Below are 20,528 nucleotides of genomic sequence, written 5' to 3' on the forward strand. Positions count from 1 at the left end.
AAGAGAAATCAGCAGCAAAAAAAAGGAACACGAGAGAGACACACGACGAGATTTAAAACAGGATGTCTCTTGGACCCTGTATTTCATTACGTAGGTCGGTCAGTAGCGCTAATATGCCGAAGAGTCCGAATGTAACATGGAGGGAATCACCCCCGCAATGACTGGTTTTACACTGTAGTCTTCTGAATCATAGAAGGCGGAGGTTCACCCAACGCCCCGTACCGTGGCCACGATATAAATACAGTGCAACGGCCATAAATGCGGTGCATTCGCCCAAATCACTCGAAGTGGAATACCATCGCCGATCAATTTCACAAAGGGTCTGACAATCTACAAAAATGCCATTCGTTAATGAACCTACCTCTTCCTCTGTGACTGAGGTCTCTCAACAGTCAATGTCCTCAACCAAAGAAACATATTCGCTCTCTTTATCGGAGCATACAAGGAACCAAATAGCAGTTCTGCTCGAATCACCGAACGCGCAACTATCACCGGACTTGGCTTTCATGCCCAGTAGCTGTGTTCTTTTATTACCGCGACTCAACTCAGGGTCAAGCGCGGGCGCGGGTGCCCAAACTTGAAGCGCGTCACCTTGGGCTGATCGAATACCTTGAGCAGAAATCGGCCGCGATTGGGAGAGAGCTGTAATGCATTCCAAGGTAACAAAGGCGTTATTCATGGCTTTTTCTTTCTCGGACGGATCGGCGGAATGGCCGGGATCAAAATGGAAACCCGTTGATTATGGAGGTGGCAGGACATAATAATGTGGACTTGAAACGTGTACGCCCGGAATTTTAGGTCCGGAGGCATTCATCCCCAGGAGGGACATTCTAATTAATATGAGATCAACCTATGTCAAAATGACGATTATAATTATGAAATGAGATCAGCCTTTTTATCTGCCAAATTTGGATAATGAATTGGTAGCTGGCCAAGCTTCTCGATCGGCAGTTGACATTTGCCGAATCCATCTTGATCTGCCGGATATCGTGTTTCCCCAACCTATCGCGTGAATTATTTAAGCATACTTGCATGTCTCGGCATGTAGAGTCCAAGTATTTCACCAGCTTCGGGATGAGAAAAATATGCGGAATTGGGTGCAGACGAATACGATACTGTTGTCGATGAAGCTTGAGCGCCAGCATTCAGGTCTTCGAGGCGTCAGCGTCGCCACATCAATAGACTAGCAGCAAGCATTATTCCTTCACTGTTTTTCCCTAGTACATAACTGTCATTGATGTTCAGAGATAACAACTGGTCTCCAGAGGCAAGGCTGATGTTCTTGACTAAGTTTTCATTCCCGAAATGCGGTTGTACGTCCAGTTTCGGTACACATGCATTTCAACGCCTCCTCAACTAAGCATACCTAGCGTTCGTAAACCAAATATCGGAAGAATTGCAAATCCTGTAGAAGGAAGTGCCAGTAGGCACTTTAGAAGAGGTTCTCACGCTTAAAAGATCGGATACGCTGGTCATGCCGCGAGCTTCATCGACGGTTGATGGGATAAAAGCAAACATGCTCAGCGCCAAACATTGCGGCCTAGACGATTTTAAATAGTATCACTGAAAGCTCTGCTTGCTTTTCTTATACATAGATATATATTCTAGATTTCATTACCTTCGCTCGCGCTCGTTAACTGTGAATCTGCCAGCGCTCCAATCAGCGCGAGCCATCCCCAGTTCAGAATTTCCAAATCGGGAGAATCACCATGAGTCATTCTGTATCATTCTGTATCGAGGATGTCTAGTTCTGAGCATCCCACGCTGAATTTAGGGGTAATTATCTAGTGCATCTTGTTTGATGCAGTGTTCGCTGTCAGGCACCTTAGCCTTGACAGCACGAGCGAGAAAGTCGTTCACGCGTTCAACTGGTGTGTGAAAGTAGGCTGAATATCATTTAGAAGGTGGTACTGTAGACTCATAAATAACTTTTATTAAATATATAGATATGTTTGAGAGACTTTCTTGCCTAAATTGCATCGCTCGAAACCATACCTTGTTGCAGGTCTTCCAATGTAAATGAGGGTTTGCATAAGAAGAACAGAAATATACTATTTGAGTGATTACTTTCACGGCGGGCTGTGGGATGTCGGACTTGGAGTGAGGCCCCTCATCCATCCAACGGGCACTTCATCAAACCCGAGCCGCTACTCTGCAGCATTAAGAGCAGGGAACATTCTCTCGCCGAACTCCTTTTGTCTCGGCGTGACGTTGTATCCCATACTATGCAAAATGATTCATCGTGAGTACTAGGATACTATTGTATCTTGATAGTATCAGCGGTGAAGATGAAGAAGTGAGGCATGCAATTATATATATCATAGCATATAAACTTTGAAGGGAGTCTCAGCTTAGGTCTGACAATACGAGTCATCAACAGTGAAGCACTGTCAATAAGACCATTCAAGAAAGGTGAGATATATCCTGCTTCATCTCTCCTACTCATAATCTACATGATGCATAATATTTTGCCGAACTGAGGTTACTCGCATGGAATACTGCGTCTTTGAGGACCCATTGAACCGACATCGCCTGACATATGAGACTTTCCATCGCATCTTGTTTCAGTCCATTACAACAACGTTGTTTGCTAACTTTAGAAATGCTGAATAGGTAAATCCGAGTCTAAAAGACAAAACTGCAAGGCAAGCTGAAGGAAGGGCGGACTCTTGAGGTGAGCATTGCAACTGATAACCTCGAACTGTAAACGGGACAAATCATTTTGGCTTACACTATGGTCGCCCCTTTTTGGTAGATTCTTTTCCGCAAATCCGTATTAAAACCTTTGTTCCCCCCTAACCGATTTCTACGTTCAAAAGCATCTTCGACCACTTAAACGAACAGCGTCATCCGAACTCCTAAAGCGCTGTCATGTCCCACTCTTGAATCATCACCCCTGTCCTTTTCCGCGTTTCTTGCACGATATTCATAGCCTCGATCAAGCCCCCCACGGTACTCGGTGGCTTTGATTTGTTAAGGATGCTCTCCGCTACCGATACGTGGCTTTCGGACACCAGACAACCTATAACGCAGAAGGGTCAGGCTAACGCCATCACCCGGCGAGGTTTACTCAAGCCTTGCAGTAGCTTCAAGTCGCTAACGTTAGATGCGAGGTTAACAACTTCGTTCGCTTCGGAGTTCCAACCGACGAGTATCACGATAGATAAAGCCTAGCAGCATAGTTCGTAGTAGAGTCATCTCCGCCAAACCCTCACCACGCTGGTTAGAGCCGTTTTGTGCTCGGATCTCCTCGTCATTCAGCCCCTCGATCAAGTTTTCCAAGAATCTGGCCTATCCTTTGGGCCAGAGTGATGAATGAGAAATTCCCGTTCCTTTTTGTTTCTTCATCCAGCTCTCAAGAGCCACTGTGTCTGCGATACTGAGAATAACTTCGTTCTCATACCCGGTTCCATGATTCATATTCAGACTGGCTTCAGTTTAACCCGATTTCGTCATGGTCATTGAGACGCGAAACTTGCTCCAGTGAACTGCTAGATACGATATTAGTGGGAATGGTGTTAGAAGCGAAAAATCGTAAAGCTACTTATGTAGAAGAAAGCAAGTTGACGCCTGAATAATCGATTCTGTTCGCCCGCTCCGCTGACATCTCTGTTGGATCAAATAGTACGCGTCACACAAGATGTCTCATATCTCACGCTTCGAGAATATGCTTGAACAGTATTATGGCGGCATCAAAATGGGGTCCCGATGATCGGGAGCATTGAGTCATGTTCTCAACCTCGAGTAACAGCATGTTGTCTCCAAAGAGATGCGTTCTCTCCATAGATTCGCGGTGACGCCAAGCATCTCAACCCTATGGTGTATTCCCTTGAAAGCTTTCCCCCAATGCTTACTACGGGTAATTGAGAATATGGCCCACAATTCTACGGTAGTCGGCTTTCGGGTGGCTTATCGACTGTTTACATGAGCGAAGCGTGGACGGATGCAAAAAGCATCCGAGCCGCGGCGCTTACATGAGGGTTTGAGAAAGGCTATAGAGCAAAGATGTGTATATAAACGTCAATTCACGCAACTATCTAGTATTCATTCTCGACTAATAATCTTCCATTCAATAACACCATTCAGTATGCCTTCGTTAACTGTCCTCGTGCTTGGCGGTACCGGGCCCGCGGGCATTTGTCTACTTCGTGAGCTACTTCATCGCAAACACAAAGTGGTAGCATATGCACGAAGCCCTCAAAAGATTCCAGAAGACTTGATCTCCGATCCATCACTTGAGGTAGGTCGCACGCAGGGTGACAATCGTGAATGAAGGAAATAGCTAACCTTGTCAGATCGTCAAAGGAGATCTATCCGACAAGGCAGCTCTCGACCGAGCCGTGGTCAAGGTCAACATGGTCATTTCGCTCCTCGGACCTCTAATCACCGATCGCACCTCGCCCCCAAACGCTATTCCCGATTTCTACAAAAACTCACTCTTTCCCGCGATGCGACGACACGGCGTTAAGCGAATCTTTGCCATGGGAACGCTCACTATCACCCAGAAACAAGATTCATGGACTGTCCTCCAACCAACAGTCAATCTCATGGTCCGCACCGTTTTTTCGAACGCTTATCGCGCTATCACCACGATCGGGAAAACATTCGAGACCAACGCCAAGGACCTCGATTGGACCATATTCCGTATCTCGGCTATCCCTGGGGGCTCTGACAAGGAAAGCTGGGCGAAAGATAGGCAGGACGGGAAGTCTTTTGTGGGATATGTTGGACAGAAGGGTTATACGTATGCTTTCCCACGAGGTGCGCTGGCGAGATGGCTTGTTGATGCTGCTGAGAGTGGGCTACAGGATTGGGTGCGCAAGGCACCTGCGGTATCCAAGCTGTCTGGTAGCTAAACATCTTACCCTAATCAGGTTTTCTTTGCATTCTTTTCTGTGGTGTTATTTCCTTTCTGGCTATTCTTTCGGTTTCTGAGACTGGCAAATACTTTGCCTTTATTAAATGTAATTATTCCTTAAATACTTGAACTCTACACTAAGGTTGCTTAACTCATGAACCAATTTGCTACCAGAAATTGATAAACAATGTGCTTTTCAATGGCCTTGTTGGAAAATTCGATCGATCGAAACGGTTCGCGATGATTCGCCGCCTTAGCAGAAGGATCCTGCCTTGACGTCAGTGGTCAGAAGGAAATCGTGATCTCGTCAACGACGCCCTTGCGAGTTGAGTATATATAAGCTGCCAATATTGATGAATCTTTTCACCTAAACTCAATTTCTGATTCACTAGAAACGAGAATAGCAATATTTACCAAAACCTTGCTCATACTACTTCACTGTTGGTTTTCAGCCCATAAGTCTCATTATGTCTTACCCTGATCTTACGACGTTCAAGGCCCTGTCGTTTGACTGCTATGGCACTTTGATAGACCAAGAGTCTGGTATGATCCGTGGCTTGCAGCCTATTATTAGTCGTCTTCCTTCCGAAAGCGATTACAAAAAGAATCCTGTTTTGTTGATTCAGCGCTTTCATGAGCTTACCCAAGTCCTTGAAGAGGAGGAGCCTACCCTACGCTATGGCAGCATCGTCTCGCGTTCGTTCAAGAATCTCGCCAACGAACTTAATGTTTCTGTACCTGAAGAGGAATTGAGCCATCTTGAGTCCCTACCTGGGACCTGGATGCCTTTTCCCGACACCATACCTGGCTTACAAATTCTAAAGAAGCACTACAAGCTGATCATCCTCACTAACATGGATAATGTCAACGCCTCTTCAACTCTAGGGCATCTTCAGCCCGCCGAATTCGACAAGGTCTATACTGCCGAAGACATCGGTAGTTATAAACCCGCTAAGGCAAACTTCGACTACCTGTTTGATCACCTCAGAAGCGATCTGAGCGTCGACAAGGATCGCGGGGATTTACTACACGTAGCAAGAAGTTTGACTGCAGATCACGTCCCGGCCAAACGGTTCGGACTCAGAAGTGTTTGGATCTCTCGCGGCGGCGAAAAAAAAGAGGGAACAGGTGTCGGAGGTGATTATGAGAGACTGAAAGAAAGTGTGGCGTTTGAATGGAGGTTTGATAGCATTGGGAAGTTTGCGGAAGAAGTCGAGAGACAATTCGCCGAGAAGACCGCGTATAGAAAGAGGGTTGGCGCTGCGGCCTGAATAGTTACAATGTACGGTCATGGATCATGGGTGAAGTAGGGCTGAGCGCTGAGTTATGCCCGGCAGATAACATTAAATAATACGGTGGCAGATATGCAACTCATCGAGATGAAGACTTGCTTTGTTGATATGGCTTGAGTTCAAACTCAATGGCAGCCATTTTTAGGTCCAAAGCATATAAAATTAGTATTGTTTCATCTTCTGCAGCAGCACGGCCCAGGGCAGTGGAATATGGCGCGATTCACTCCCTCAGCCTCATTTCCCAATCGTGATTCGGCCCCGGTACTAACAAAAGTCAAAGACCTCGCTCGTTCTAGACCCCCCCAACGCATGAAATGTGAAAAATGTCAACCGCTATGACCAAAAACTGCCGAAACTCCAGGGCTCGGTGCGCTAAGACACATGGGATGGACGCTATGTCTGAGCGTTTTACCAAGAATGTTCTAGCGAGGAACGTTTGGACACCAAACACTGACTCGCTCGACGCCACATCGCGTGCGCCGATCCTAACTTGCCAACGCCATGTCAGGAACAGAAGGACGATGAATCCTGTGCCGAGGCTCGTGTTTGAGGTGAGAGAAATAGAGTTGGGTTTTGAACTGAACTGGAGAGTTGTATTTTCATCCACTATTGATGTGCAATCGTGCCGTAGCAAGCGAGGCGATCCTTGGGTTGGTGAAGACCCATTTTCTAAGCATATTTCTTTTGACTTTTTTTTCTTCATCTACCTGAGACACAACATTTCATCTCCACTACCCTCAAGGGTGATGGATAACGCTCCAACTGACAGGACTTAGAGGATGTCAAGAATGGATCTCAATTACGTACTGGCCCGTAGAATAGCCAAATGACTTCCACGTTTTTCTTCTCACAAATCTGCAACGGAAAAAGCCACATCCGTGAGAGACGACTAGGTTGGCCTAGCCTCGGCGCGAAAAGAGTCGGCCGAGAACTCTAGTGCTGAAAAATTGCCAGGATTCCCTGGATGCGTTAATACAGAACGGGCGTTCAGCTGCGAAGCGATGTCACATCGTGGATCTGTGCCTCTGGGCGATAAATCCTTTACATTCTTGGCCCATTCAGGGTCTTTTTCCCTCTTAATACCCGTGGGGGGCTGTCATTTCTCATCTGCAGCTCGCTTCTCGTTCCTGAGATTCGACAGATTCTATCGTTTAAAACAATAAGAATGGCGTGGGGTGATCTTCCTGTTGAAGGGCGGACGTTGGACCCTTTGAATGATGACCTTCGACACGGATTGACTGCCGTTACTGTCCTCGCTTTCATTTCCTTCTTTTCTGCGAGTACTTTGTTCTTTTACTTGGTGTACAAGCTTACGACATGGAGCTTGTTCATCAAGTCGCAGCCTTCGGGGCACTTTCAACATACGACTGGACCAATTCAGAGAGCCATCGACTTTACGCTGGGTATTGATGGGATATTTGCAGAGAATGATCAAGACGCCAACAAGAAGGCGGACGGAAATGTTCCTACCGCCCCTCGACGACCTAATCAGTTCCTCGTCCTGATCATCAATCTACTCCTCGCCGATATGCACCAAGGAGTAGCCTTCTTTCTCAACGTGGCGTGGCTTCGAAATAATGCGATCATGGTCGGAACAGCGTCTTGCTATACCCAGGGACTCTTCGTATCGCTTGGTGACTTGGCTTCGTCCATGTTCATCACTGCGATTGCCGTTCACACTTACCTTGCGGTGGTCAAGCGCCGGCAGACACCACAGAGGGTGCTGTACGCAATGATCATCGCTATCTGGATCTTCGTCTACGCCATCTCCCTCATTCCAATTGCCGCGACTCGCAATGGTGCCGAGTTTGGTGGGTTTTTTGTCCGGGCTGGAAGTTGGGTAAGTACCATATGCGTCATTGGCTGTCGGCAGCCCTCTAACATTGTGTAGTGCTGGATGAACCGAAAGTACGAGAACCTTCGACTCTTCACACATTACCTCTACATCTTCCTTGGCCTCGGTACAACATCTGTCCTGTACCTTATCATATTCTTCCACCTCCGTCGTCAAGCCCGCTTTGAGTCATCGGGATCACCAAGCCAGGCTGATACCATGCAACTCCAACTCAGCCGCAACCCTGCCTTCCTGATCTACCCCGTCATCTATGTCATGTGCACCCTTCCTCTTGCGGCCGGCCGTATTACGACGATGGCTGGTGCGAGTGTACCCAACGGCTACTTCTGCTTTGCTGGTGCCATGATTGCATCCAACGGTTCCTTCGATTGCCTGCTATTTGGCACGACCCGAAACACCATCGTCTTCGCCTCAAAGTACGACATCTCTTCCGACGATGTTGGTCTAAGCACCTTTGCCTTCCTCAAGACACCTAGTCGCCGGTTCGGTAACACTATCTCGATCCAGGGGGGCCAACAAGCAGACGAGAACGTCGCTGGAGGATGGTGGTCATGGCCTGCTAGGGTGAGCGGGTCAGAGAACAGAAGTCGAAAGGGAATGACACGCACCATCAGCCAAGAATCTCTGAGAGGGCCGGCTATCCAGATGGATACCGTGACATCGGTGGTCGTCGAGGTTGATGACTCGGCGGAGAGAGACCCAAGATACCCAGATACAGCAGCAAGCTCCAATCCTTCGTTACGCAGTGCGGAAAAGGATTATACGAGAACGATACAAAGAAGCATGGATGCTCATAGATAAGACTTTAATGTTGACACCAAGTAATGAAAATAGAAGCTGTAACGATATTGGCATATTAAGATATGCATACTGCAACTAGCTTGACATGAAACATATGTAATGAGCAAGATGGAAGTAATAGCAATGGGCGAGATCATCACCTTGCTGTTAGGACTTATCCTCTGTAGCCTCCTCTGAACCAGTCTCTGAAGCCCACTCCGAATCAGCCTCCGAAAAATCTGAAGCGGTATCTGAGTACACCGTCGCTGGGTTTCTTTCCAGCTCATCAAGCCACTCTTTGTCTGGTTCCAACTGTATCCTGGTTTTCGCGCACTTAAGCTCGATACCGATTTTGACGGCAGGCTCATCGAGTTGCCACGGCGGTTCTGTGCCTACTGGTGACGTCCACGCAATAATAGAAAGCGCTGGAAACAATGCCTCATAATTGAGCAGAGTTTTAACCATGTCATAATCGGCAGGCATCAAATACCACCATGGGTCATAGTCATCGGTAAGTTGTTGACCTGGGGGCAATAGCGGGGTCTTTTCATAGATTTCAATGTCTTGCAAGAACAGCACCTTCAAGCTTGGCGGTAGGTGCTCCCTGAGCTTGGGCAACCACTCAATATCGCGTTCGTAGGGATAAGCCCCAAACAGAACTCTTGGTGGGGCGGCGATATATTGAAGAGATGTGAAGTTGGCGAATTTCATGGGCTTGTCCTCGAAGGCTGGGCGGCGACAGTCCCAGTAGAGCTCTATGACCTTGATAGTCTCTCGGCATGTTCTTAGAAGTCGTGGGAAGTTCGGGGTATCTCGGTCTGATTCATTCATAGGATGGTGAAACTCGAAGCGCTTGAGTTTATTTGCATTTCGCAAGAGTCTTCCCAGAATCTTGTCAGTATAATTGTAAACTTCTAGGTGGAGGGACTCTAGATTCTCAAATGGAAGAGGCTGAACTAAATCAGGGGCATAAAGATCTAGTCTAACGTTATGGAGGCGCAAGGACGTAAGGCTGGGATAGCGGAATAGTCTGATCTCATCCAAAGACAAAACACGCGGGTCTGGGCTTCTGATATCGTAAGATACTATGTGTACTATTAGACCCTGTCATTCTTGTGATTATGTACAAACTTACCCGTTTTCAGTCTAGGCTTAGGAGTTATACGTCCAGCCAAAAGCGAGGCCATGTTTTGGAAACCAGCGAGGCCGTCACGGGCCCCAAAGATCATCGTCTCCCCGTTACTCAAAGTGGCGCTCTCGATGTTACGCAGGTCAAGGCAGAGGAGTAGCCAGAAATACCGAGCATCAATGTTTTTGACATCCAAGTGATGGATCATGTTAAGAATTCTCGGATCTCCTTTAGCGACTCTCAGAAACCGTCTAAAATGTCTATCTCTGGAAAATATCATTCTCCTGTAAAACATTGACTTGGCCATTGCGTTGATGGTCTTGCTGGTCTGCATAAGAGGCTTGATTTGACGTGGCTCGAGCTTGCGCAAAACTATCGAGAAGATCTCTGGCGGTAGCCGATCTAGCCTCTGCTGCCCTTCCATATTTGCTGTACTTGTCGTGATAAACAGATTTTGCTGATGAAGAAAAAGGGATGAAACATCTGTCACGAAGCGGGGATGGATGATGACCCGAGTGAACTTAATCAAGCTTGGGAACGGCTAACCTGATATGGCTTAGTGAGCCATTGATTCGGTGATTATGATTGGCGAAGCAAGATTCATCCTGCAGTACGGCGTTATCACCAACGATTGTTTTGTTTGAGTTCATCACTCTCTATTTTCTATATGATTCAGTCACTTACAATGACTATAAATTAGTATGACTCGAAGTGGTTGTCTGTCTAGCTATAAACAAAGCCGAAGTCGTAATACATTGACTTGACGTGAGTAGTTACACAAACAGCATCAACATGTGCATCACCATCATCACACATGTCCTTGGCAAATGCGGTCATGAAATCACTCATGAGGTCCAGACTTTAGACTGTGGTAATAAGGACAGTGGAAGTTGTGCTGGCCTCGAACTGAACCCAAGCAGATCGATAGAGACAGACTGTTTTCCTTGTGATGAAGCTAAGAAGCTGGCAGAGGAAGAGGAGAGAAAAAAGGCCACACGCCTATAGCCTGGATCTGAATTGATCATAGATCACCATGTAATGGACCTGATAAGAACATCTTGAATTTGAACTACTTGTTCATGTGATTCATAGCCAGAGTTGTGACTGAGATACAACGGTGACATACCTCCATTCAGAAAGCCACTCTACGTATAAAAAGCTCTCCTCAGACCTCTCCTCTCAACATTTCTAACATCACGAGAAAGGATTTCGCGCACATAGACATTATCACAAAGTAAACAACTATCAAATTTGTCACCATTCGATTTGAACCAAAATGTGCAAAACTATGATAGTACGACATTGGGGAACCTGTAGTCACCTCATCTCGTGGCACCACGAAGAAATTCCTTGCCTTTACAAAGGGACAGAACAGTGCAACATATCATTGGGGTGGGAGGACAAACATTCGAGTCGGCCTTGCCGACCATGTATGGATGCGGAACGTGAGAGGAAGAGACGCTTAGGTCTACGGTAGTCGAGCTTTATTATAATACATCTTTTGACTGCAAACACATCTGGCTTGCTTAATTCTCAGCGACAAACATCAAACTGTAGGCATTCTTAAAGAAGAAGAAGAAGAAGCGAAAGTGGCGGCTTGGTGAATTGCAGTCGATGTAAGCCAGCATGAGTTGTTGATCGCCAGACTACTATATGCCCACAAGCTCCTTGTTAGCCCGAGGAAGACTCTAGAGCCTGCCCAAGCTAGTCATACTGTCGGCTCCCCGCAACTCTACGACCCTTCACAAAAACTTGTGCCACATTCCTATCATCGCCCGTCATGACATACTTCTCGAATAACCCCCTCAGTGAGTCTTCTTCCTCTCTAGGAGTCATAGCGGACTGCAGCCCTGTTGTTGTAGCTACCCAAATGGCATCAAATTCTTTACCAACTTCAAAGTTCCCGATCTTGTCTTCGAGACATAACACGTTGGCGCCCCCCATTGTCGCCAGGTAGAACACTTCCTCAAGTGAGAGAGCCTTGTCATCGCCTTTGGACATAACCTCTCGGGCATTTGAAGCTATCATCGCTTGTCTGATGACCGATAACATCTGAGATGCCCAGCCGCCTCCACTATCGGTACCAAGACCGCATTTAATCCCGCGACGGAGGAAATCGCGGATAGGCGCTACCATGAAACCACCGCCGACAGTCATGTTGGCAATGGGACAGTGAGCTATACCACACTTCAGCGCCTCAAGACGTTCCTTTTCGTAGTCGGTCATGATGGTGCAGTGCGCAAGGATGCTGCGCTTGTTGAGGAGACCATAGCTTTCATACAAATCAGCCTCGCTCCCTTTGAACTGAGGGAACAGCTCTTTGGTGAAGTCGATCTCTTGCTGAGCTTCGTTGAAATGCGTTTGCATGGCCAGAGAATCGTCTGCCTGTACCATGTCTCCAAGGCCACGAAGAAGCTCGTCAGTGCAGCAGATTGCGAATCTTGGTGTAACAACCGGCTTCACCAACCCCTCTTGACCCTCTCTGGCGGATCTTAGGGCACGAATATGAGCAATGCACTCCTTGGTCTCGCGAATAGAGTCCTCTGCGCTTTGCTCACGAAGATAATCTGGTGCATTTCTATCCATGTTACATTTTCCAACAAACGCGCGTTGGCCTTTCGCGTGGCATATGTCTGCTAGAATGCGTGTTGCTTCAGCATGACGGGAACCATAATATGAAGCAGTCGTGATTCCCTGTCGCAGAAAGTCCTGAACGGTATGTTCATACATCTTTTTCGCATATTCTGGATCACAGAAGCGCGCTTCAAAGGGAAAGGTCACTTGGTCGAGCCAATCGAGGATATGAAGACCTTGGCCAAGACCCCGCATCGGCCATTGCGGAGCGTGGTTATGAGTGTCAACAAATCCGGGGATGAGGAATTCACCGTGAGGAAGACTGTGGATCTTGGCATCAGAGGGAAATGCATCGTTGGGGACATCGGCAGAGTCCTTCCAGAATCCCGTGATGAGGCCGTCGCTGATGACGAGTGTTGCATCGTCGACAAATTCCAGTGTTTGGAGGTCGATGGAGTGAATGGCTGCGCCGCGGAACACTATGACAGAAGGCATCTTGAATGATTGAAATGGAATGTTAGTTATGCAGCAAAGGGAGAGGAGAAGAGTGTAGGTTGATCTTCATAAGCTTACATCGGAAAGTTCAAATACCGTGGGGCAGCTCCGATAAGCGTCACCTCCGCGTATGTCCATCCAATCACAGCGCAGGTGATTATCGGGTCAGCTCGGTTGAGTTTGCGATCAGGTCCCCTCTTGTTCCTCCCCGTCTAACCTTTGTGATACCCTTGACGGAGTCAGTATGGAGCATCGTTCAAGCGCTGCAGTTGCCCTTCGCTCCACGCAGCGACCCCCGCGGAGTTGCCTGTCGTGCTCATCTCGTAAAGTAAAATGCGATAAATCGGTTCCGTGTTCACGATGCATCAAGCGTGGCCAGGCTGAATCATGTGTCAGGGAAATGGTCCTTGTTCGCGGCCAGGTAACCACGTCTGTGAACCATGCTCATCTTGTTTGTGTCATTGAAGCTGATAAGATAATAATAGATGGCAAGATGGTCCCGAAGCTCCTACATACCAAGAGCTCAAGGAAGAAAACGACCGTCTACGGCGAGAGATTGTAGCCCTCAAATCGCGGCAAGATCGCCAACCAATCATCGATCATGCACAAGCTCAGCGATTCGAAAACTCGCTGGATGAGGTACAGTACGCCCCAGGTGAGCTTGATGATGGCTTATGGGAAAGCCTTGCCTCGGAATCCAACATCGACAAGTCACTTGTATTGAACTGGGCGGATATCATACTGCCCGATGCGGATTCCAGCAACAAACTCGTAGAGTTTGATAGGACGTGGAACTCTTGGGTACATTATGCCTTGGAGTATCCTCAGTTCAAGGACGAATGTGACCATTTTGTTAGCAGTTTAGAGGATGGATTGGCACTCGATAAGGCTGACCTTCCATGGCTCGCTCTCTACTTCAGTGTCCTCAGTGTAAGTTAAGATATATCTGGCAGGTAACAGGAGCATAACTGACTGGCGCTGTAGACAGCGCTTTTGATGATGGAAGACAATGAGGCTCAAAGTTTGCAGCTACCAAATGACCTCAGCATGGAGCAGGTGTCGCGGAATTGGTACGAAGCTGCCATTTTCTGTCTACACAAAGCAGACTTCTTGCGAGTTGCCAATGTACACAATGTGCAAGCAATCGCTGTTCTGTGCATGACCTTCAACAACCGTGGAGATTCAGAGATGGGGCACCACTTGCGAGTTTCTGCCATCCGGATTGCCCAAACTCTAAGCTTAGGTCAAGACGATAACGAAAGAGAAGAGCTGCATCTCAGCATTGAAGCAGAGCGTCGTCTATGGTGGACGCTAGTAATATGCGAGTGGTAAGGTTGCACGCCATCAATATGGGTCCAAGGCTAATTGCCTGCTTTGAAATCAGGTTGAACTTGACACATCAATCACCAGCCCTAGACAAATCGGACTTCAGCATCCCCCTACCATCGACTTCTCACCCTACGCCACAAGGAGGTCTTGTAGACCCTGTCCACTATCACATCTTCATGGCCCGGACGTCCCAAGTCATATATACATTCCGCATATCGCTGAAATACGGCTCAAAGTCACTGAATAATGTAGTCAACATTGTCAAGGCTGCGGATGAGGGCTTAGCAAGTATCATTGACACCCTGCCTAGCCACTTGCAACCCGAGAGTGACGCAGCCACTAACGAAGACATACAAGCCCTTGAGGCCACTCAGCCTTGGATCAAATGGCAGCGCTACGACCTGACTCTCGTGTTGTTGCACCTCCGAATGCATATTAACCGCGTGCTTCAAAAGCAGTGGCTATCATCTCCCGAGGAATATCATTGGGCACGAACAGTCAGCATTACTTCTGCCATGAGCCTCATCTGGATTAACCGAAGCTGGGACCAGCCGGCATCAACCAGAAAGCAGTGGTAAGACAACGCCGCCCATACGTTTACTTGTAGCATACTGAATTTTTCAGGGCACTGTCGTATCATATTTACTCTTCTGCCATGTTTCTATTGCGGGAATGCCAAAGCACTAGCTCCAAGGATAACCGGGAGTACCTCGAGGCTATTGAAGCTGGGCTTGTCTTGCTGGACGCTGTTGAGTCGCACAACCTACTGGCTCGGCATGCTGCTCAAGTCTTGAGGAAAAGCATCAATGAAGCTAGTACATAAATGGCTTTGAGATTTTGAGATTTTGCTGAACTATCCATCTTGTTATAGATACTAGGCCACTTTACTTGGCATGGAGCAACAAGCTCAGGGAAGAACTTTGGCATCTTTGAGGGTACCAAAAACCTTGCTTAGGGCCTCCCAACTATCCTCATATCTTCTCCAATGTTAGCAAGTCTCAGAATTTCTGATGGGCGGTCAACTTACCCAACCCAACCAAGCTTTCGCGCTTTGCTCATACTGATCACGAGATCATAATTCCTGCCTAGCACAAAACCTAGGAATCCCCACGTAGCCTCTTCCAATGCCTTTTCATCCAAGCCCTCCCGCTTAGCAAGTCTCTTCCAAGCTTCCTTTACCTCCTCCTGCTGGCTCCATTTCGTTAAGTCGATCGTCTGCTCCATCTTGCCTGGTCTGGTGACACCCTTGAGTCCGGATCTCTCCTCATGCAAGCTAATTGGAGTGACAGGATTTAAATCAGTGGATGAGCTCAGTGGATGTGACTTTTGAAATTGTGAGACATCCACCCTCATTCCAAATCGTTCTGCGACTTTGGGCCATAGATTTTGCCAGCTCTCAACATCACCATTGACGACATTGAAAGCCTCATTGGCAGCCGAAGGTTCAAGCACGGCCCACTCACAAAACCTTGCATGAAGGTCGGCGCTTGTGAAACAATCGAACCCAGTGTAGAACCTCCCCGAACCAGGGAAGATAAGATCTTGACCAAGCTCTTTGCTGGTTGCCGCATAAATGCCAACTGCCGTAACTAGGTTCATGAAGTTTCCTCGTGCATAGCCAATAACGTCGTTGGGATAAGTGACATTCCAGCTTATACGGCCATTTGACTGGTCGCAAAACTTCTTCAGAATATCCTGCTGACGGTAGTAGAAGTTGGGCGGAAACGTTGACTGGTCGGTTTGCCAAGGATCAGACTCGAGCATGGGATTCTTGACGGGTCCTAAATGAACGCCATATTGCTTCGCACCCGTAACAAGCAGGAATCTCTTGAGCTTTTCGTCAATACCGCTCTTAACGAGAGCATCTAGAAACGCCTGTAGCATATCACCATTGATATCCCAATTCTTCTGTTCATCTGCCTTCTGGAGGTAAGCGGCAAAAAAGACATATTCAGCCGTGATACCTTGCAGGTTCTTGGCCACCTCATCGGCGTTCCCAGTGAGGTCAATGTGTCTATGTTCAACATTGGAAGGGAACTCTTCTTTTTGAGAACGTGAAAGAGAATAGACTTTGCTCCATTTCTGGGGGTTCTGGCCAAGTTGATGAACAATCTCTCGGCCCAGAATGCCTATCGTGACTGTAAGATATGCAGCATTGATTACGGCATAATCACCTACCTGTGGCTCCAACGACAATAGCAGTCGACATTTTGTGTGATTATCTCGACAAAGCTCCTGTATCTTGGGGCTGAATTGTTGGTAGGATGATAAAATGGATGGGAGTTGTCTGCTCATGTTGGGCTTATGTGCTGACGCTCTTCGCGACAGGCGCCACAATGAGATCAGTCATACATCACTCTTCCACCATCCACACTGTGATGACCAATTCATTACCAAGACAATGAGACTCTGAATAATACAATTACTGTACATTACAACGTTTTTAGGTTGAACTAAAGCAAAGGGATCTTTAAACGATAGTCTATTGCTAATAATGAGATTTCGACAATATTACAGAATCATGGGCAGATTATTGTGAGCTTAGCCTGTCCGAGTAATTTACTTCTCACACGACACGTATTTTGTCGTCTTTCGAGACATGCCATATTTACAGTAGATGGAATCCGAAAGCTTTGCGTGCTTCATCATTCAGACCATCAAGGCCCACATATCCTTTCAGTGTGCTCTCATCCAGATCATTCCCATCAGCGTAATCAGCAGAAGGCCGTCCTTCTAGTGTAGCATGAAGCTGCTCTTTGACGTAGGCTTCGTTCGCTGTTGTTGTAGGGCACGCAGCTATGAAGGCCACCGACGCGTTGTTCGTTCCAAGGTGCTCGGTATCAACAGCATGGCAAACCTTGAAGTTCGTGTCAGATACTTGAGCGGGAATGGTGAGAAAATATTCACTTACATCGCAATGCCACCAGACTGTATCTCCAGGTTGTACCTCTGGCATATGAACAAGGCATTCTTCGAGCCTCAGATGAGGATGGGATGACCGACTCAAGCGCTGACTTTCTGGCTTCACAGTTCCCGGGAACCAACCCGTCAAATCGTCAAACGTCCACTTCTCAGCGTCCATTATATGATCTAGATCCTTCGGTGGGCTGAAGAAGGGTCGCAGAAGGAGGTATGCGATAACAGTCTTAACATTGGGGTATATCATAATAGTCCCCTCTCTTGGTGCCGCTGGCGTCAACGCAGTCCATCCTTGAAACGTGCGCAACACTGTAGAGTGAGCAGGGCCCTTGTAAAGCTCTTGATTGGCATTCTTTCTCGCATCGAGATCATAAGCATCATGATCTTCTGGTCTACCGGAAAATATCTTGTCGTAGACTTTCCGGTAAGTTGGATCAGCCCAGCGGCACAAACTTCCAGCATCAATATGAGGACCCAACCCAAGGAACGGCTGGCCTGGCGCACGATCGCGAATGCCATCAAGGTAGACAAGAGGGTCGGGTGAGGTATCTTCGGCAGAGTGCTTCCAAAGCTCATTGAGCTTACGCTGCAACTCCAGGTGATTTGGATGGGAACGAAGGGTGTTTTGCGTTGGTGAATTGTACAAAACCAGCATTGATGGGCTTTCCTTGGGCCATGCTTGGATAGAGTCTTTGTTATCCGCGATATAAGTCTTGAGGTCTGAGTAAAGTGTTGTCGCTTTTTCCTGGGGAACAGTGTTGCGACAGACGAACGAGCCGATTCTCTTGATCTTCGCCTTTTGCTCTGGTAAGAAGCCATCTTCGATAATTTGTCGAGTGTCGAAGACGGGTATAATAGTGTTTCCCTTCTCGATAATCTCATCTGTGATTCTTTCTAGCTCTTTGCAGACCTTAATCCAGCTTTGTTGAAGCGCCTCAGCCCCATACTCACTGATGATCGCTTTCTTGACCTCTAGGAACTCAGGGTCTTTGGAGGACGCTGCATTCTCAGATGTGTACTCAGGCCACGCAGGCCACTGTCGAATAGGTCCAGGCATATTGATAAGTTTCTGATTGAAAGAGGTTAGAATTTACGGTTCGGTGATATCCTATCCTTTTATCTCTTAGCTCTATACCATGTCTCTGACTTTGACTTGCATGATTGACAGATAAGTCACTAGTGGGTGAGCTCGGCCGAGCTCGACCGACTTCGGTTCAGATCGTGAAGCTATTGGTCAGAACTCACTCAAATCGTTATCTCCCCAGGATCTAGATCCGATGCGGGGAGCTGCCGGCATGATAAGACCAATTCCCTGGGTTCTGTCTTCTCCAGACTTGATAAGCCAATGATCATAGACGTTTTTCTTCCAAGATATAAGATGCACCCTGTAACCGACTACGAAAAAGAGCCAAACTCCTGGTTCGGTTCATCATTCAACAGCGACCGTCTCAATCATGGCATTTGAACGTAAACATGTCTCGAGGCTTGTGCCTGCAGATCACAAGATCCTCATGCCTCTCCTTCTGGCGGTGACCATCGTGAACTCGGCTGTACGTACGAATCCACTCCCCTGCAGAATCCGCTAACAATAAATAGACACTAGGTTACGACTCGTCCGTTATGAATGGCCTGTTGATCTTGCCGTCCTACTCCGAATACTTCCACTTGACAACGGCCACTGAAGGTCTCAATAATGCGGCCAATTGGATGGGCAGCATCTTCGGTGCTTTTCTCATGGGCCCTATTCCCGACCACTTCGGCCGCCGACGTGCAATCTACATCGCATCCATCGTAACCACAATCGGCATCATCTTGCAGGCTGCTGCTCAAAACATACCCATGTTTGTGGTCGCCCGTTTTCTTGTTGGTGTTGGATCCGCTATCAGTAATGGCGCTGCACCAACCCTTCTCGGCGAGTTGCTCCCTCCGCGTCGACGAGCCCGTGTTCTTGGGTTGTTCTTCTCCTGCTTTTACGTCGGTAGTCTGGCCTCGGCAATCATCAACTACGGAAGTCAAAACTTACAGAGTACATGGGCTTGGCGACTACCTTCACTTCTCCAGTTTGTTCCCAGCTTATTGGCTGTTATGATCGTTCCATTCGTGCCGGAATCTCCACGATGGTTGATCTCTAAGGATCGGAACGAGGAAGCGCTCGAAGTTCTCGTCATCATGCAAGGGAAGGACAAGACTGACCTTCAGAAGGGAAGTGAGCAGCTGGAAGAAATCAGAAGCACAATCCTGCGCGAAGCTCAAGAATATCCTCGCAACCCTTGGAGGGAGATGATTTCCAGTGGGCCCAACAGGCGCAGACTGGCGATTCTATGCAGCTTTGGACCCATGATCAACTTGTTTGGTAACTTCATCATATCGTAAGTCATGCCATTTGAACAGTGCTTGATCCATCAATCTGACAATTGCAGCTTCTACCTCACCAAGATCCTCAATCAGGCGGGCATAACCAACACGACAACTCAAACACAGATCCAGGTTATCATCAACTGCTGGTCATTCGCGGTCGCTGTACTCGGCAGTTTCATGCTTGACATTCTTGGGCGCAGATTACAGACTTTCATCGGTGTTGGGGGCATGGTTGTTACTCTCTTGCTCATCGGTGGTCTCATCAAGCGTAGGTTTCAGTATTTGTTTAGCCTGATGCTTGCTAACGAAATTTCCAAAGGTTTCGGCGAAAGCACCAATAATTCCGCCATTTACGGGACTATTGCTGTTATTTTTCTCTTCCAAGGATTTTACGCATTTTCGATCACTCCAATGACAAGCTTGTATCCAACCGAGGTCTCGCCATTCAAACTTCGTGCTACCGGCATCGCCATCTTCCGCATGCTTGACTCTAGTGCTGGGTATAACAGATCCATGTCTCATATTTTACTACTCACTAACATTATCACACAGCCTCCTTGCCTCCTTTGCCATGGCTTATGCAATGGCTGATCTGGGATGGAAGTTCTACTTCATCAATGCTTCATGGGACTTCATATTTCTTATCATCGCTTATTTCACCTTCGTGGAAACGAAGGGTTTGGAACTCGAAGAGATCAATGCGAAATTCGGGGACTCGACTGTGGTGGAGGCTGTGGTGGAAGACTCCGCATCCGATGACATGGGTAGTAAGGATGAGGGCTGGATGGTAAAAATGCAGCCCCAGTAATCCCGCAACATGTATTCATTCCGCCGGCTAGAGCTTCTTGGCAAGTAATTATAACAGAAGAGGGAAATCCATAATTGGTTCTCTAATAACACTTTGATGCCCTTGTTTCTCAGAAAGCAACCAGTCCTAGG

The 20,528-nt window shown here is 47.5% G+C and overlaps 10 protein-coding genes across 10 annotated transcripts; 5 read left to right on the forward strand and 5 right to left on the reverse strand.

The window, feature by feature from the left end:
• Positions 1–385: 385 nt before the first annotated feature.
• Positions 386–679, reverse strand: FMAN_14723 (uncharacterized protein; the record flags this gene model as incomplete). Its single annotated transcript, XM_041822985.1, has 1 exon — positions 386–679. One exon carries the CDS (start codon positions 677–679, stop codon positions 386–388), a length of 294 nt encoding a protein of 97 aa, XP_041688611.1.
• Positions 680–4,087: 3,408 nt separating this feature from the next.
• Positions 4,088–4,856, forward strand: FMAN_14722 (uncharacterized protein; the record flags this gene model as incomplete). Its single annotated transcript, XM_041822986.1, has 2 exons — positions 4,088–4,240; positions 4,296–4,856. 2 exons carry the CDS (start codon positions 4,088–4,090, stop codon positions 4,854–4,856), a joined length of 714 nt encoding a protein of 237 aa, XP_041688612.1.
• Positions 4,857–5,325: 469 nt separating this feature from the next.
• Positions 5,326–6,129, forward strand: FMAN_14721 (uncharacterized protein; the record flags this gene model as incomplete). Its single annotated transcript, XM_041822987.1, has 1 exon — positions 5,326–6,129. The coding sequence occupies one exon, from the start codon at positions 5,326–5,328 to the stop codon at positions 6,127–6,129; it is 804 nt and encodes a 267-aa protein (XP_041688613.1).
• A 1,186-nt stretch (positions 6,130–7,315) lies between these two features.
• On the forward strand, positions 7,316–8,806 carry FMAN_14720 (uncharacterized protein; the record flags this gene model as incomplete). Its single annotated transcript, XM_041822988.1, has 2 exons — positions 7,316–7,990; positions 8,042–8,806. 2 exons carry the CDS (start codon positions 7,316–7,318, stop codon positions 8,804–8,806), a joined length of 1,440 nt encoding a protein of 479 aa, XP_041688614.1.
• Positions 8,807–8,953: 147 nt separating this feature from the next.
• On the reverse strand, positions 8,954–10,338 carry FMAN_14719 (uncharacterized protein; the record flags this gene model as incomplete). Its single annotated transcript, XM_041822990.1, has 2 exons — positions 8,954–9,870; positions 9,921–10,338. The coding sequence occupies 2 exons, from the start codon at positions 10,336–10,338 to the stop codon at positions 8,954–8,956; spliced, it is 1,335 nt and encodes a 444-aa protein (XP_041688615.1).
• Positions 10,339–11,618: 1,280 nt separating this feature from the next.
• Positions 11,619–12,983, reverse strand: FMAN_14718 (uncharacterized protein; the record flags this gene model as incomplete). The annotated part of the gene is made up of 1 exon (XM_041822991.1): positions 11,619–12,983. One exon carries the CDS (start codon positions 12,981–12,983, stop codon positions 11,619–11,621), a length of 1,365 nt encoding a protein of 454 aa, XP_041688616.1.
• Positions 12,984–13,383: 400 nt separating this feature from the next.
• On the forward strand, positions 13,384–15,135 carry FMAN_14717 (uncharacterized protein; the record flags this gene model as incomplete). The annotated part of the gene is made up of 5 exons (XM_041822992.1): positions 13,384–13,412; positions 13,469–13,913; positions 13,968–14,311; positions 14,368–14,886; positions 14,937–15,135. The coding sequence occupies 5 exons, from the start codon at positions 13,384–13,386 to the stop codon at positions 15,133–15,135; spliced, it is 1,536 nt and encodes a 511-aa protein (XP_041688617.1).
• An 84-nt stretch (positions 15,136–15,219) lies between these two features.
• Positions 15,220–16,521, reverse strand: FMAN_14716 (uncharacterized protein; the record flags this gene model as incomplete). Its single annotated transcript, XM_041822993.1, has 3 exons — positions 15,220–15,289; positions 15,340–16,441; positions 16,491–16,521. 3 exons carry the CDS (start codon positions 16,519–16,521, stop codon positions 15,220–15,222), a joined length of 1,203 nt encoding a protein of 400 aa, XP_041688618.1.
• A 399-nt stretch (positions 16,522–16,920) lies between these two features.
• FMAN_14715 (uncharacterized protein) lies at positions 16,921–18,288 on the reverse strand (the record flags this gene model as incomplete). Its single annotated transcript, XM_041822994.1, has 1 exon — positions 16,921–18,288. One exon carries the CDS (start codon positions 18,286–18,288, stop codon positions 16,921–16,923), a length of 1,368 nt encoding a protein of 455 aa, XP_041688619.1.
• A 397-nt stretch (positions 18,289–18,685) lies between these two features.
• Positions 18,686–20,397, forward strand: FMAN_14714 (uncharacterized protein; the record flags this gene model as incomplete). Its single annotated transcript, XM_041822995.1, has 4 exons — positions 18,686–18,781; positions 18,828–19,600; positions 19,652–20,089; positions 20,142–20,397. 4 exons carry the CDS (start codon positions 18,686–18,688, stop codon positions 20,395–20,397), a joined length of 1,563 nt encoding a protein of 520 aa, XP_041688620.1.
• Positions 20,398–20,528: the final 131 nt, after the last annotated feature.

Source organism: Fusarium mangiferae (genome assembly GCF_900044065.1).
Source record: "Fusarium mangiferae strain MRC7560 genome assembly, contig: FMAN_scaffold014, whole genome shotgun sequence".
NCBI lineage: Eukaryota > Fungi > Ascomycota > Sordariomycetes > Hypocreales > Nectriaceae > Fusarium > Fusarium mangiferae.